Below are 15796 nucleotides of genomic sequence, written 5' to 3'. Positions count from 1 at the left end.
CCCTTCTTTCTAACACGGCTGAAATGGCATCGAAGTCAGCAGCAGCAGCAAAGGAGGCACAAGCAGGCAGATGCCGTTGCCATGGGCTTTGTCTCCTTGGGACTCCGGGTAATTTTATTAATTTTACTGTTTACAAATAATAGAAAACAAAACACCGCCTCAAAGCTGCATTTACGTAACAAGGAGTTTCCAGACGCCTGAAATCTTGAGTCCACGTGTAAATACCAGAAACTGGATGCTTGAATGGCAGCGTATTCTTGTGCCCACACAACTGCGCTTCCAGAGGGGCATCTCTGCCTGAAACACCCCTTCCCGACCCCGGCCCTCGGGATCCGCAGGCAGGGGAATCTCACCGCTCCTCTTTTTCCATCTCCTGCGTCGAAAATGTAATTGCTGTTAGCCTGAGCACCAAGATTTGCACCGACCGGACGAGTCTCGTGCAGCTCTGGGGATCTTTGCAGGGAATTACCGGGACCCGGCCGTTATCGGGGCCAACGCCCGCCGGCCGACGCCCGCTCCCAGGCGCTGAGGGGCGGCTCAGCGCTGAAGTGCTCCTCCTCCGACCCGGCCAGCTTCTTCCCCCACCTCCCGCTCATTATCTGCAGCTGTGCTCGGGGAGGCAAACCCAGAACCCCGCGCGAGGAGGACGCACACCGCACACGCCCATCCCGGCTCCGCTCCGCCGGCGGCCTGAGTGGACGGGTGGGGCGGGGCCCGGCCGCTCTCCTCCCGCCCGTGCCGGCGGCCTCCGCCCAGGAGGGGGCGCAAGCGCTCAGGCGTTGCTGCGCCCCGTCCCCTTTCCGTCTCGGGGAGGCCCCGTTGGCGGCGCGGGGTGAGTAGCGGCGGGGGAGGGGGGCGATTGGTGTGAGGGGGTGTGCGCGGCGGTAATGGTCGCCGTCTGCTCGCTGAGGCGCTGTTGGAGCATGGTGGCGGCGGCCCGGCCGTGCTCGTTACGTCCGGGGCTTTTCCTCTGGGGAACTGCCCCCTTCGTCCCCGGCCCAAAGCCGGCAGTGTCGTCCGGAGCCCCCTCACCGCCCGGGCGGAGGTTTCTGGCCTTGCCCTCGCGGTTTGTGGTGCTCGGGAGCAGGTGCGGGGGTAGCGCCTCACGTACGGACCGGCGCTGTGCCGCCCTGTGCCCGTGTGGCCGCTTTTAGGCGGCCTCCCCGCCGCCCTGACCTTCCCGCTGTGCCTGGGGCCCTGCGGGAGGCGGCCCCGGGGCCGCGGCTGGGTTGAGTTTGTGAATCGTGCCCACGGGCTCCGCTTGTGTAAGCTGCGGGGCAGGGGGGTCCTCAGCACCATGTCTCCCCTGCCCCTCAGTGAGCAGGGTTACCCGAGGGTGTGTTGTGTTCACCTTCCTCAGGTGGCATCTTGCAGGTGACCTGCCCCTTGCGTGTAGAAGTGAGACCTGAGTCCTAGGGCTGCTGGGGCAGGTGGATGGAGCCACCGCACTGCAGTGGGGTGTGGGCAGTCCTGTCACCTGTAAGGTTAGGGAAAAGAAATAAAATGTCCTGGCTTGGCCTTTTTAGCCAGTGGTCTGAAGACTGCTACTTGATCCACAGGTAGCTAAAGCATTAGCCAAGGGCCAGTAAAAAAACCCAAGCCCGTTACGAGGAGGCTTATCTTTGCTATATAAAGATGTGCATCTCCACAATTTGGCATGCACAGAATTGACAGGATTGAAAATCAGTGTGGTTAAGCTGGGAATGTTAGGTAACGCCAAAGGCAGTCGTTAATATGTACACAAACTAAAAATCAAGCTGTGAGAAGATCAGCTGAGTGTGAACTATTCAGTGAATGTAGTTCTTTCAGATTTTTGTAAAAACGACATTTATTTTTCATTCTGTTTTTAGGAAGTATTCAACGTTAATTAAAATGTCTTCTACCAAGCATCCAAATGAAAATGAAACACCCAAAGAGAGAAAACCAGGACTGAGGAGTGTTCGAACAACTACGCTCTTCCGAGCTGTGAACCCAGAGCTTTTCATTAAACCTGTAAGAGGCTCATTCTGAGAGAAACTAAATATGCTTGGAGAGACACAGTTGCTTTAACATAATCATCTCAATTCTGTGTGCATGATATGACCACCTCTTGTTATGCGAACCACTTGGTAATGTAACTAAAAATATTTTTACCTTTTTTCCGCTCTTGATTTTTAAGAGCCAGGAACGCAACATTTTTTATTTCAGCTTTTATTTCACTGTTAGATTTTCTGATTCTTCTGTACCTAGCGAAGCTGCTTTCAGAAAGACTGTTTACAGGCGTATTACCAATGTAATTTGACAGGTCAAGTAATAGGAGTTCTTTTTAGTATTTAAAAGGGAACAAGTCATAAAATGCAAGCTTTTTGATGTGAAAGGAGTGGATTTTTGATACCTGTTCAGTATTATTGATTTTTCTTTTTCTTGCTTTTGTAATTAAGTTGATGATACTCAGGTTTTATTTACACCAGGAGAACCCAGCAAGACTGGATGAGATTTTGTGCATACAATAGAAGTAGATGTTGTGATGATAATACATGGTCTGTTTTAGAGGAATATGATCACGGTTGCTTGGCAAGAGCAGGGTATGTAGTCCCAGTAGTATATCCAGATAAATTCCGTTAGAAGTTTATATTAGTTACCTTTAGCAGTTGATTTTGGTCTGTTTATTCATGCTTGAGCAGCATTTGTGAGCAGCAAAACACAGAGCATTGGGCAATGCGATGAGAGTGGTCATTTTCATAGGGAATTCCTTTTGCTATCAGAAAATCAGGTCTCCCATCTTGCTGCCTATTAAAGTTATTTGGATCAGTCTGCAAGAAGGCAGTGGTGATTTTTGTAAATATCACCATAGTTTACTGTTTGCTTTCTAAGGTAAGGTTGAAGAATGTAACTGTGATGAATGAAAAATATTTTGACTAAAAATGTGTACAGTTTTCTTTTTTTTTTTTTTGTTCAGAACAAACCTGTGATGGCATTTGGACTCATAGCAATTAGCCTCTGTGTGGCCTACCTTGGTTATTTGCATGCAACAGTAGAGAATAAAAAAGACCTTTATGAAGCAATCGACAGTGAGGGGTCCAGGTACATGAGGAGGAAAACTTCCAAGTGGGACTGACAACGTAAGGAAGGAAATCAGCAAATCAGTTGCAGAACTTTTCAAGGCAACTACTATTTTTTTCCCTGTCCGTTAATGTAATGGATAAATGTCTCTCTTCCTATTTAATCCAATTTAAGCGGCTTTATAAAATGCTGTGCCTGTACAAAGAAATTTCAATTAAGCTATATACAAACATAAAAGTGATTTTAAGAATTGTTGTCTGCGACCTCCACAGTATGTCAGAAGATATACAGTTCACTTGGACATGCAGCTGAGACTGGTACAAGCCTTAGAAATTTAAATGACAGTTCAGCTTACTTCTCTCTTTGCTTTGACTAAGTGAAGACACACGTTTGTCTCTTATTTTTTTAAACGGAAGTCATAATGTGTTGTGTGTGAAAAGAAAAAGTTGATCTCTTGGTCTGTTGAAAGTTGATAACAGTGGTGCAAGTAAAATAATTTTAAGGCAAGAAAGATCTCATAAAGTAGTCACTGAAGGGTTTTATTTAATAAAGGACTTTAAAATACTGGCCAAAATATTCTTTGGATGCTAATACACTCTTCCTTACAAATGGAAAAAAAACCAAAAAATCAGTAGCTAGATAGGGGAGAAGGTGAAGCGAGTGCTTCTCCCAGGAGAAAGGCAGGAAGAACTCAGCCCTTGCTTCTCCTGTTTGGCGTGAGACAGCGGATCAGTGAACATACCAGTATCAGCTTGCCAGTCGCTCCAGGTTAGCCAGAGCTTGTGGGCTGTTGTTGATTAGTCAGCAGGACTAGATTATTTAAGCTGCATTCAAAAATTAAATTTCTCTGTATTGCAAAGTACATTACATAACATTAATTTATTGTAGGTTACTGAGCTCAAAATAAGGAATGGAAAGTCTAAAATCAACAGGAGCTTACAGAAAAAAGAACGCATCAACCTGAACAAGCCCGGTCTTGCCGCGCAGCCCTGCGCGTGGGTTGGAGGTGGCCCTCGGCAGGGTGCTGGTTGGTGCCGCTGCGAGTGTGGCTGGAGGGCGGGTGGGCGTAGCGGCGTTTCCTTAGCACATGAGCTGGTCGCCTGCGAGCCTTTACCTCAAGCAAACCGTACAGGTGGGTACGTCCCTGTTCCAGCGCTGAGGCCTTCTCCTGTGAGCGTCTCCAGCTACGTCTGTGTGCCTGTCATTTCCTAGGCGGTATCCCATTAACCAAACTCCAGAACACCTGGTGGGAGGGCGCATGCCAGGCCGTGCCCTTATGAATGTTCTGGTGGCATTTGAACTCCGCTCCTCATATCTGCAGCCCCATCAAGGGCTCCGAAGAAACTGAGAGACCTCTTTGTTAACTCCCTTCTGGCCAAGGTGGCTTCTGTCAGACCAAAGAAGCAAGAACATGTGAAGGACATCTACTTTGCCGCTCTGGGAATGCTTTGGGTTTGGTTATCAGAAGATTTTGTTACGGAAGATAAAAAAGGTGATGGACTGCCTTGCTGGACAGCCTTTGCTCGGTGGGATTTCTCTGCATCTGCTTCTAAACCCTTCATTTTGAACCTGTGATTTTCCTCCTATCCATGTTTTGTAGTTACCTGTATCCTAAATTCAGCTGGGCGTTGCTTTGGTTACCTCCTTCCTGAGAAGTGAAGTGAGCTCTACCTTTGATGAAACTATAAAAAAATAGCATTTTTACAGCCTTTAAAAGCATATTCCCTTCTGTGAGCCTAGCTGCCTCAAAACAGCAATCCAAAATCTTGCAGATGAGGAAACTACTTGCCTTTTGATTAGTGAAGGAATTTCCAAGTGAACTGATTAGATATTCAGAACTGTCACATACTGCGCATATCCTGTGGAATATGTTGTGTTTGATAGGGCGTGATGGACCTGTAGAATTAATCTCTTCTTTTAAAAAGGGTCACTCAGGATTTTAGCTTTCTTCAGTTCATTAAAATGCATGAGTCTTGTATGTTTGCGTGAATTTGACTAAATTATTCCCAAACCAGTGCTACAGTAAACATTTTATCCTCTTTTTCTGCAGGCTTTTAAAATACACACTTTGATCCTTATGCCTGCAGGTGATTTGAACTGAGAAAGCCCAGTCTCTCATTTTCAAGTAATGCAGGATTTGGGTTCTCAAAATCTTGAATTATCTTTCGTGAAGTGAGTATGGATCTGGAAGTTACTGGGGGGAAAGGAAGCAGGGTGTGTGGGGGGGGGTGTAAGATAAGGGTGTGGGACTGACCTGAGCGGGGTCTGGGCGATGCACATGCCAGTCGCACTTCATAGAAAAGTCTGAGATGGGGCCTCTTGCCTGTTGCATGGAGTAAAGTCCTGTTAACCAGGTTAGTTTAGAACTGCCCAGGCTGAAGGAAGAACGAGTATTTGGACTTGTCTTTATTTTTAAGGAGCTTCTCTGTGTTTATTTGTGGTAGCTGCTGTGCAGGTAACTCTTTTAATGCTACAAAAATTATATATAAAAAAGGAGATAGAACATTGTAAATACAGAGAAGAATGTAGTAAATTAATAGGTGTTATAGTATCAATACTGGCATTTGCTGGTTTAAGTATCTGATTTACAGACATAAAAACGATGTGTGTATACAGATTAAAGGGAAAAAAACCCCACCCAAACACAACATCGGTAACAAAATTTGTTCGCTCAGCTCTGAAAGGACCGCTCCCCTTATGCATCTGGAGGGAGAGCAAACAGCAGCAATACAATTTCTTTTGTTCCATTTTTCTGAATCTCATCTTCAATATAGTAATAATTATCTACAAGGGATGATAGCTGGCTTGACAGGAAACGTAAGTCAGAATGATTTCCAGGGCTTGTTCAGGTTTTCGCCAGACTTTTACATCTTTACCAAGAACAGTAGCAAAATGCTATGATTCAAATATCTGAAACAGTAGCTATTGTACTGCTCCTAAAATCTCCTTAGACTACGTGGTTTGAGTAGGAATTGTTGACATTCAACAACGAAAAAAGGCATTAAAAAGGCAAAGCCTGCTGTGAGACCTCTTAACCGTTACCAGGGAAAGTTAGTTTTTGTGAGCAAAGCCAGCCCTGCCTGGTAACAGTTGCTATGTAGGGAACTGTATGAAGGCTGGACGGGTTGCTTCCTACCACCCTCCCTCATCATCTGCCTGCAGCTGCTGCTGAGTTGTCAGCATGCGTGAATCCTAATCTGAAGGCTAATGTGGTAAAAAGTAATGGTCAATGATTCTTCTCTCTTCACCAGCTTGCGTGTTTTCTGTAGCAGCAACAAGCGTTCTGCCTGTGAGCAAGAGATCCATCAGGAATAGAGTTCTGACATTTTGGTAACTATTACAGGAAAATACTAGTGTACCACAATGATCAGAAGTCCAGATTTAGACTCCTTTGTTTATTGTGCTGTGTGTTCAAAAATAATACCACCACCACCTTCCAACGCTACTTTTGATCAGATTCGGGAGTACAAGCCTTTCAGAACGCGGTATTACACGCATCGCGATATACTGGGTAAGTTTGTTTCTGAAATCATTTCCTCGCAATCTGAGATTTAGGAAAGCTCCAAGAGCTGTTGTATCCATCTGATCTTGACGGTCATGAAGGCAATTCACATGTTGGTAAGAAAGAACTGCATTTACTTTCTGAATATAATAAATCCACCAAATTTGGGAGGAGGGGGGGCAGGGTGGGGGCAACACAGGGTCAGCCATCCTGAGGTGCATGAAGGCATTCAGATTTGGGCATAATGAAGTGCAAAGAAGAATTGGCTGCAAGACCGTTAGCAAATGTTTTCTAAGGCTCAAGTAGTTTGGGAGTAACTGTGCCTGATTTAACATTTGCAAAGATCATCCCCTCATCCTTCAACAGGACACAGCTGGGATGTTTTATCCTGAATCCTACCTTCTTATACCTGGTTCTGGCTGCTGACCTCAGACTGAGGCTCTATAGAGCCTCTCGAGGTCTGATTTTTTTTGACATACCACAGCCATAGCCTCAACGATGAAGGAAAGTGTGTGGTAGCACTCATATGTTTGAGGATCTAGCAAGAATCTGAAGTATCTCTATGTGCTACTCCTAATTGTCATAGGGGTTTCTGATCAGCTGTGTAAAGTTTTGTGGAAATCATGTTGTGCACTTTAAATAACTTGGAATGTGAAGAGGAGTGTGCTTGGGATTATCAGTGTACTGAGAGCCCTGGCAGCAGGGTGAGTGCCATGTGTGTCTCAGAACACGAGGTTTCAGCCCTGCATTGACACACACAGCGTAAAGCAGATCCAGAAGGCCACAGAAAGTCTCTTAAAATTATTTTCTCTTTACTGCTTAATATAATGGACTGGGGAGAAGCTATGCAGTCAGAGCACAACATGGTTGTTGCTAAGATTTGTGCACTGTTGGACTTCTGTTTTGCTGATTTAGGTCAGTTGACCCCTTCGTCCCATCCTGCCACTGTTTTCCATGTACTCAGTGTTAGCCCCATGAGAGGACTGCCCACCCATGTGGAGTGGGGAAGACGTCTGGAGTGAAAGACGGAGACTTAATCCTCCAGTGACTGTGTGAAAGCTAGATCTCCTGTAGCTCTATTCCTTTTTCATTTTCCTAACAACCTAGCAAAATGTGACTTTTTGGCCCTGCTGAGCAGGGAGAATGGGATCCAAAGCAACGTCCAGGCTTGGTACTGAGTAGGAAAGGTGGAGGAGGAGGATCTGAAATCTCACTTTTGCATGGGGCAGGGGGGAGTTTTGAGTTGCAGAAAGACATCTTTATCCACCTACCTCTGCATTGGCTTCTCTCCTTCTGGGCAATCCTTGGTGCTGAAGACCAGTGTCTCAGATGAGTTAGCAGGGTTACCTATTTTTTTTCACAGCATGTCCACAGGAGGAGATGGTGATGCTCGCATTTTACTTGGACCCCATCCACGTTGCTAAAGGCAACGACCCTGGCCTAGGCCCCGTGAAGCGGGGTGGCTCACCTCCACGCTGCTTCGCTCCCCCTTGCTAGGAGGGGTGAGCTGTGCTCCTGCAGCACTGCGCTTGGCCTTCCTTGGGCCCAGGGCAGACGCAGCAGCCCTACAGACAGGGGGATTGCTCTGTATACGCATGCTCTGTTCCAAACAGGGGGGATTTTCTGCCATATCCTGCTCTCCTGAGAATATTTATTGTGTGCCCCTAAAGTGACATGAAGGCATCTGAGAGTGTCTCGGCAAGAGACCTCACTGAAAGCCTTGGAAGACCATGAGGGCACAGGGAGCCACAGAGGGCACTGTCTCGCCAGTGGTGTCTACAGAGAGCAAAGCCATTTCCCGTGCTGCCACGAGGTCTGATCACAGCCAGAACCAGGTAAATCATTCCCAAGAAAGCTGAGGACTGACCTACTGCTGGTGCTGTGTGGATGACCATCACGATACGGAGTCAGGAGGGCCACCCATGATGCTCTCCTGTTGTGCAGCCTTGCCTACAAGGTGAGAGTTGCGTTCAGCACCTTCCTATTACATTCACGGAACTGCACAAGCAATAATGATTGTATTTTCCTGTATATGAAATGAGGGTGCGTGGTTTTTAGCCTTTTGATTTTTAATTCAGCTGTGGAGCCAAGGAAAGGCATCAGGACAGGGGTACAGGTTTCTGCACTATGGTTGTTTGCTGTGCGTGAACTGCTTGTGTTGATTGTGCAGAGATCGGAGCAGACATTCAACAAGAACAACATAAAAAGAAGGAGGCAGAGACACAAGAGCGCATTGAAAAAATGAAAGCTGAACTTTGGTCTCAGGTAAATTAAATTACGCTCCTGTCATTTAAACGATGGTTATTCTTTGGAATAATTGCTATAGCATTAAGACAGTTAATAAAGAACTTTGAGGTCACTGCTATAGAGCTGTTATTAATTTCAGCTCATCCTTTGTTTACAGATCTCTGTGTGCATGTATTTCTCCAGTTCTGGTCACAACATGGCATACTTGGAATTAATAACAAACTTTACATCTGGTCTGAAAGTGTCCTCTAAAGCATACAGAAGTTATCAGTTGTTAAAGCAGTTCCCCATAGTGCTATGTAAGATTCTGAAACTGCCCTTTATGTTACACGTATTACAGTGGTTACACCAGGGTGGCTCAGTGCTATTGTGTGGCCACATTTTAACAGGAATCACTGCAATAACATTGCCAAACAGGCCAAAATGTATTTTGCCATCTAGTTTTAAACTTAACCTGCTCTGATTTCTTAAATAGAAAATACAGATCTATTGATTATGTAACCTCTGCTTCATCTTAATAGGGTATTAATAGAATGTGAGCTGCTATACTTAAATAATAACTTGTTTTAAAGGCTGAAATGCTCAGGGAAGATGCAGTGGATAAAGCTCTCAAAGAGGCAGATGCTAACCATCGTGCATTTGTAGAAGACCTTAAACAAAAACTTCAAACAGAATTAAAGGTATGAACCAGTTTGCTTTCATTACTGTGGAAATAGCCAGAATGATAGAACCATGTGTTTGGCAACCAAGAATGTTATTCTATGTAAAAACCAAATTGGTTTTTTTTTTAAGTACTTGCCATAACCAGGACCTTCATTCATCTGAGATTTTAACTCTAGTGCCAGAAGTACTTGGCCTGAAAGATGACTGGCTTTGTGCTAGATGAGATGTGAGCTTGAGCTAGCTGGACTTTTAATTCACTTTCAGCACATTTAACTTTTGTTGTTGTTGTTGTTGTTGAATTAAGTTTGGGGACTTTGTTGAAAGTTCCTTGTCAGGCCTTGATTCAGCCAACCACTGAACCTGATTAGGTGCATTTCTTAAGAGCAGTTAAATACAGGCTTAACTTTAAATCTGTCCTGAAGTTTTATGACCATCAAAGCTAGAAAAGTATTTAACTGATTTACTGAACCTAACCGGGGTGGAGGAGAAGGAAAACTGCCAGCATATGTATATTCCTAAATGAAACACACCAACTGTAGCTTTGAATTTCTATATATGCTTAGCACATACTGTATGTGACTGTTTGGATATCTGAGAAAAGACAGAGAGATATGCTAAGGGAAAGGAAGGCAACTGCTTGCTGGATCTGAGCCTTCCTGCCTTCTGGACCGCTTCACAGGGCTTTTTACCGCTAGAGCATCCAAGCACTTCTCAGTCAGGCACTACGCAGTCTGTCTAACACCTGTCATCCTTAGTCTTGCAGCCTCCCACTGGCAGATGAAAGGCACACAGAGAATTGCTGGAGTGTTTTGCTTTGGTATTTTATTTTATACAAGTTTCTAAATAGCTATCTGTTTATACTGCAAGCAGTCAAAGCAATGTGCTTGGCATTGCAGGAGCAAACGCAAGGAGGTTTACAGTGGTCTTAAGTTTCTGGATGAATTAAATCCATTTTTTGGAGCCATTTTCCAAGTGAGCTCTGTCTTTTGCTGTCATAGCATCTGCCAACAATAGTTGGCAGAAGCTTAGTGCCTCATGTCTAACCACTCAATTACTTGCCATAAGACTATTACATAGCTTTGTTAGACCTGAGTGCTCAGGCTTTGAACATGTACGATTTGTCCTGATAACATTGGCTTCAGTGAACAAGGACTAGGCAGCAGGTACAGAATTCTGCAGCTGAAACAAAAGAAGAGGCAGATGTATAGAATCAGAGAATCATAGCTTGGAAAAGACCTCTAAGATCATCAAGGCCAACCATCCACCGAACACTACCATTCCTACTAAACCATATCCCGAAGTGCCACAGCTACACCTTTTTTGAACACCTCCAAGGATGGGGACTCCACCACCTCCCTGGGCAGCCTGTTCCAATGCCTGACCACTCTCTCAGTAAAGAAATTTTTCCTAATATCCAATCTAAACCTCCCCTGATGCAACTTGAGGCCATTGCCTCTCGTCCTATCGCTAGTTACCTGGGAGAAGAGACCAACACCCACCTCACTACAACCTCCTTTCAGGTAGTTGTAGAGAGCAATAAGGTCCCCCCTCAGCCTCCTCTTCTCCAGACTAAACAGCCCCAGCTCCCTCAGCTGCTCCTCATAGGACTTGTTCTCTGGACATCTCACCAGCCTCGTTGCCCTTCTCTGCACACGCTCCAGCACCTCAATGTCCTTCTTGTAGTGAGGGGCCCAAAACTGAACACAGTACTCCAGGTGCAGCCTCACCAGTGCCGAGTACAGGGGCACGATCAACCTCCCTACTCCTGCTGGCCACACCATTCCTGATACAAGCCAGCATGCCGTTGGCCTTCTTGGCCACCTGGGCACACTGCTGGCTCATGTCCAGCTGGCTGTCAACCAACACTCCAAGGTCCTTTTCTGCCAGGCAGCTTTCCAGCCACTCCTCCTCAAGCCTGTAGTGTTGCATGGGGTTGTTGTGACCCAAGTGCAGGACCCAGGATTTGGCCTTGTTGAACCTCATACAGTTGGCCTTAGCCCATCAATCCAGTCTGTCCAGATCCCTCTGCAGAGCCTTCTTACTCTCAAGCAGATTGACACTCCCACCCAGCTTGGTGTCATCTGCAAAATTCCTGAGGGAGCACTCGATCCCCTCATCCAGATCATTGATAAAGATGTTAAACAAGGCCGGACCCAAAACTGAGCCCTGGGGAACAGCACTTGTGACCGGCCACCAGCTGGATTTAACTCCTTTCACCACCACTCTCTGGGCTTGGCCATTCAGCCAGTTCTTTATCCAGTGAAGAGTACACCCACCCAAACCATGGGCAGCTAGTTTCTCCAGAAGGATGCTGTGGGCAACAGTGTCAAAGGCCTTACTGAAGTCCAGGTAGATAACATACACAGCCTTTCCCTCATCCACTAGTTGGGTCACCTGGTCACAGAAGGAGATCAGGTTGGTCAAGCAGGACCTGCCTTTCATGAACCCATGCTGGCTGCGCCTGATCCCCTGGTGGTCCTTCACATGCCCAGTGAGCGCACTCAGGATGAGCTGCACCGTAATCTTGCCCAGCACCAATGTCAGGCTGACAGGCCTGTAGTTCCCAGGATCCTCCTTCCGGCCCTTCTTGTAGATGGGTGTTACATTGGCGAATCACCAGTCATCTGGGACCTCTCCTGTTAGCCAGGACTGTTGATAGATGATGGAGAGTGGCTTGGCCAGCTCCCCATCACTCAGCGCTCTTGGGTGGATGTAACTAAAGTAATTGCAAGATAGTTTAGATTTAGTGGTTTGTGTTTCTTGCAGTTCATTGTAAGAGGTGTCTTAACAGTCAGCTAACTGCTCACTGGCAGCTAGATTGGAGAAGTGGTGGAAGAAAATTTACTCAGTGTCTGTCTAAGCAAACGGTGGCAGCCAATGAGATGTCTCACTGAATAGAAGTGATTGAACTGTTCTTATGTGTGGGATAGGCCAAAGACAACTGCTTTTAGCTGGCAGCCTCAGGAATGGCGTTTTACAGCAATGGTGACGAGGCTGTTCCACCACCAGTAATGGTCAAATGGCTTTAGTTAGGCTGCTTGTAGGCAGGTCCTATTATTTCTCACTCCACTCATCAGCGGTAGACAAGCAACCAGTATCGACGAAAATCTACCACATACAGACCTTATAGTTGGGTGTGCGAAAGGTTTAGGATAAACCTCATGTAACTGCTCATCCTGCATTAGAAAGCCCACCAAGATTTAAGCAGCCAGAGCTTTCCTCAAGATTTTCTTGCCACTGCCACAGATGATGCACTTGTCAAGAGTCTTGGAAAAAAACGTTAACAGTGGCAAAGCAGCACAGATCACTGGGCAGCGTGTTAAGTGGGTTGGATTGCTTTCGTGGATGGTCAGGCTTGGTACAAGTTTGGCATGGCCTATAATGGTAACAAGAGGTATATTGGTATGTATTGAGTTGTCTGAGATTCCAGATATATCTATGTCCATCCAGACCACCTAATATTAGTGTTGTCATACCTTTATTTATCAGCCTGAGCAATATCTTGCTGACAAGCATACCAAGGACCAGGGTTCTTCTCCATCTCACATGCCACTGGCCATGTGGGCTTGTGAAGAAAATGTATCAGGGAACTTTTTGTACATTACATAGAAAACATAGATGATGTGGAATGATGCCACAGTAAGTCACTGTAATTGCCCTGTAATATTTTCCTGAAGTCCGTTCTGCTGGGCTTTGCTGGGGTCTGTTTAAATTAGACAACTGAACAGTAAGTTGTTGTCGCTACTTACATCTACTTGTAACTTTGCTTAAGGAAGAGGTGAGGAAGGCGAAGGCAGAGATGCAGCGGTACATGGAGGATGAGCGGAAGAGAGAGGCTGAAGCTGCAGAGCAGCACATGGCCCACAGACTTCAGCATGTCCTCATGGAGTGTGCCCAGGAGAAGACGCAAGCGGTGTCCGAAGCCAGGAAACAGGAGAGGGAGGCAGCCCTGGAGGAAGCAGCCAGGCAGCACAGGTGCTCTTAGTGTGATTCTGTGATTCTGTTTCCCCTGACTTGGCTGGCAAACGTGCTCTGCGAAAGAAAATGAGCAGAATTGCATTACCGTTGCTCAGGTGCGGGTCTTAGGAAAAGATCGGTAGACCCTTTATTAAAAAACGTATTTGGAAATGTTAAGTGACCAGCAAGAGCTGCAGGCTCACTCTCTCTTGTGGATAGTCCATGTAGAAATAAAACATATTTTGTTCCTAAAAGCAAGTATCACAAATCTAACCAAGGATCTGAAAGTTTTGCTTTTTATGGCTGATTTGGAGTTATCAGAAATAAAGATCTTGGGGGCCTGTTGTGCCGTTAATGGCATCTATGCAAAACCGAAAAAGATGTGTTCATATGGAGATCTACAGGGTGCAGGAGATTCTACCTGTATAGATTAAGCACAGTGAATTAAACAGGTTTGATGTCAAAATAATAACATACCCCTCTCACTTAAGAGTAGAATACATTTCACTTTTTGACAGCATGGACAAGAGAATAACACTACACTTTCACAAAGAAAAGATCAGTTCAGGTGTGTTCCTTTGTAACATGCTTTTTTTTTTTTTCCTGAACAGAGTCACACTGAAGTTTTGATTCATTATTTAATACTTTCATTTTCACTTTTAAAACATGCCCTTTCTCACAACGATAAATCACATTCCGCATAAACTTAGCTGGTCTCCTTAACTTCTCGTGTTAGCAGAGTTCTGCAAAAATATCTCCAGCAAAGTGGAGGAAGCAATAAGAGAGGGCAGAAATTGTTTTTTCTGCGTTGAAGTCTTTGCCTTGGTAACCTTAATGGATGCCTGGTGCGCTATTATTTAAGTGTCCCTGAGCCAGCTGTGGTGAATAGCACCCATAATGTTTTGACTATATAACATAAATTATATGTTTTATTACTGATATGCTAGCACAAAGATGTTCTTAGTACCACTTAAACAAAATCACAGGTGAATTTGTAGTCTAGAAACCAGTTCTTACATTTCACTTCAAGACAGTGTTTTTACTTGGGGGCAGAATTGTTCAAAGTCTATTTGAAAACCAGTGTGTACTGAAGTGCTAGCTCAAAGAGAGACCTAAATGAAGAGTGAAATAGAAATCTTTTATATTTTTCATTTGAAAGCAATCATCATTAAATTATCACTGGATGCAACATATGCAGAAATTGAATCTTCTGCAGCTGCCTTTCTCTGCATCATCAGTGGCCTTCTTTGACCCTACTTTGTTTCAGAGGTCCTCCATCAAGTTCTGATTTCATGTATATTTATATTTGAATAAGAGAGATTTTACAAGAACCTGAATAGACTTAAAATGTTTTATAAATAATCTTTAATAATTCAAATAGTTTTCTAAATAATCTTGAATAACAGGTGTTCTCTACAAATCTTTTCTTCTTTTTCTTTTTTTAAATAGCAAGCACTTAGAGCAACTCAAAGAAGAAAGTATATTAGCTGAGGAACTGTACCGTAAGAATATAGAGCAATTAAACAAAGAAAAATGTCATGAGATTAATATTGCCATGACTATCGCACAAGAAGAGAATCAGACTCAGATTGAAAAACAGCTCAGAGAAGCAGAGACACTATACCATGATGAGCTGGAAAAAGTAATGGTTATGCTGAAAGCAGCAGAAGAACAGGTAAAGACTCTCACGCAAAAACTGGAAAAGATGACAGATTGGAAGGACCACCTGGAAACTGAAATACAAGCAACAAGAAAAGCTTTTCAAAAGTATATTGATGCCACATTTCCTGACCTGTCCCCTGGACAAGCAGATTTTATTCTGCCATTCAGAAAAGCATTTGAGCAGAAGGACACCCCAGAAGAAGCAGAGGACGGTGACAAGGAATATTAGAGAACTAGTGAGATTCACTGCCATGGGTGAAAAGAACTACAAATAGGTGATGCTGAAAAATAAATTAATCTCTGTTCACTGAATTACATGAGTGCAGTTTGAACGATACAGAGAAAAATAACCACCACTATATTAAATAACAAAGTGATGAGCCACGCTTGGAAATTATGCATTAATTTTTGTTTTGCAAATGCTAGGACAGAGGTTGGAACATGCAGCACTTGAGGAGCTTCCCACCAAGTCCTTCCTGAGAAGGAAAAAATCTGAAAATCTATCAGAAAGTCTGTCACTTAGTTAAGCATCAGTGCTTGGACTGTGAGGACTGTTGGCTCTGCTCCTGAATACTTGGGTGTGGAATAAGACACAGAAGCTTTAAATACCTGCAGCTAGAGATCTGAGATTTACAGGGCTGTTATTCTATGTAACTGTATGTCTATGTAGAGTACTTGCAAGTGAGTGGTTACATGCTCTGAAAACTCACCTGGCTTGAGAGA

At 44.8% G+C, this 15796-nt stretch overlaps 2 protein-coding genes across 3 annotated transcripts; both read left to right on the top strand.

Moving 5' to 3' along the window:
• Positions 1-671: 671 nt before the first annotated feature.
• Positions 672-4017, top strand: SMIM8 (small integral membrane protein 8). Of its 2 annotated transcripts, XM_075414405.1 has the most exons (4): positions 672-832; positions 1851-1992; positions 2939-3143; positions 3931-4017. In XM_075414405.1, exons 2-3 carry the CDS (start codon positions 1873-1875, stop codon positions 3095-3097), a joined length of 279 nt encoding a protein of 92 aa, XP_075270520.1. In that variant the 5' UTR covers positions 672-832; positions 1851-1872; the 3' UTR covers positions 3098-3143; positions 3931-4017. The 2 variants fall into 2 exon arrangements, with proteins under 2 accessions (XP_075270520.1, XP_075270519.1); XM_075414404.1 differs by lacking the exon at positions 3931-4017 and having other exon boundaries at positions 674-832; positions 2939-3606.
• Positions 4018-5150: 1133 nt separating this feature from the next.
• C2H6orf163 (chromosome 2 C6orf163 homolog) lies at positions 5151-15348 on the top strand. The gene is given in 7 exon segments (XM_009939014.2): positions 5151-5214; positions 6386-6553; positions 8715-8809; positions 9364-9471; positions 13227-13429; positions 14861-15295; positions 15297-15348. Coding segments are annotated over 6 exon segments (1041 nt in total). The 5' UTR covers positions 5151-5214; positions 6386-6405.
• Positions 15349-15796: the final 448 nt, after the last annotated feature.

Source organism: Opisthocomus hoazin, chromosome 2 (genome assembly GCF_030867145.1).
Source record: "Opisthocomus hoazin isolate bOpiHoa1 chromosome 2, bOpiHoa1.hap1, whole genome shotgun sequence".
NCBI lineage: Eukaryota > Metazoa > Chordata > Aves > Opisthocomiformes > Opisthocomidae > Opisthocomus > Opisthocomus hoazin.
Note: the sequence above shows the minus strand (reverse complement) of the source record. Positions and strands in the feature narration are given on the sequence as shown.

Excerpts from the sequence above, each read along its gene's own strand:
- SMIM8 (XM_075414405.1), top strand. The coding sequence starts at position 1,873 with ATGTCTTCTACCAAGCATCCAAATGAAAATGAAACACCCAAAGAGAGA. Across the intron at positions 1,993-2,938 it reads CAGAGCTTTTCATTAAACCT|AACAAACCTGTGATGGCATT; the intron begins GTAAGAGGCTCA and ends TTTTTTGTTCAG.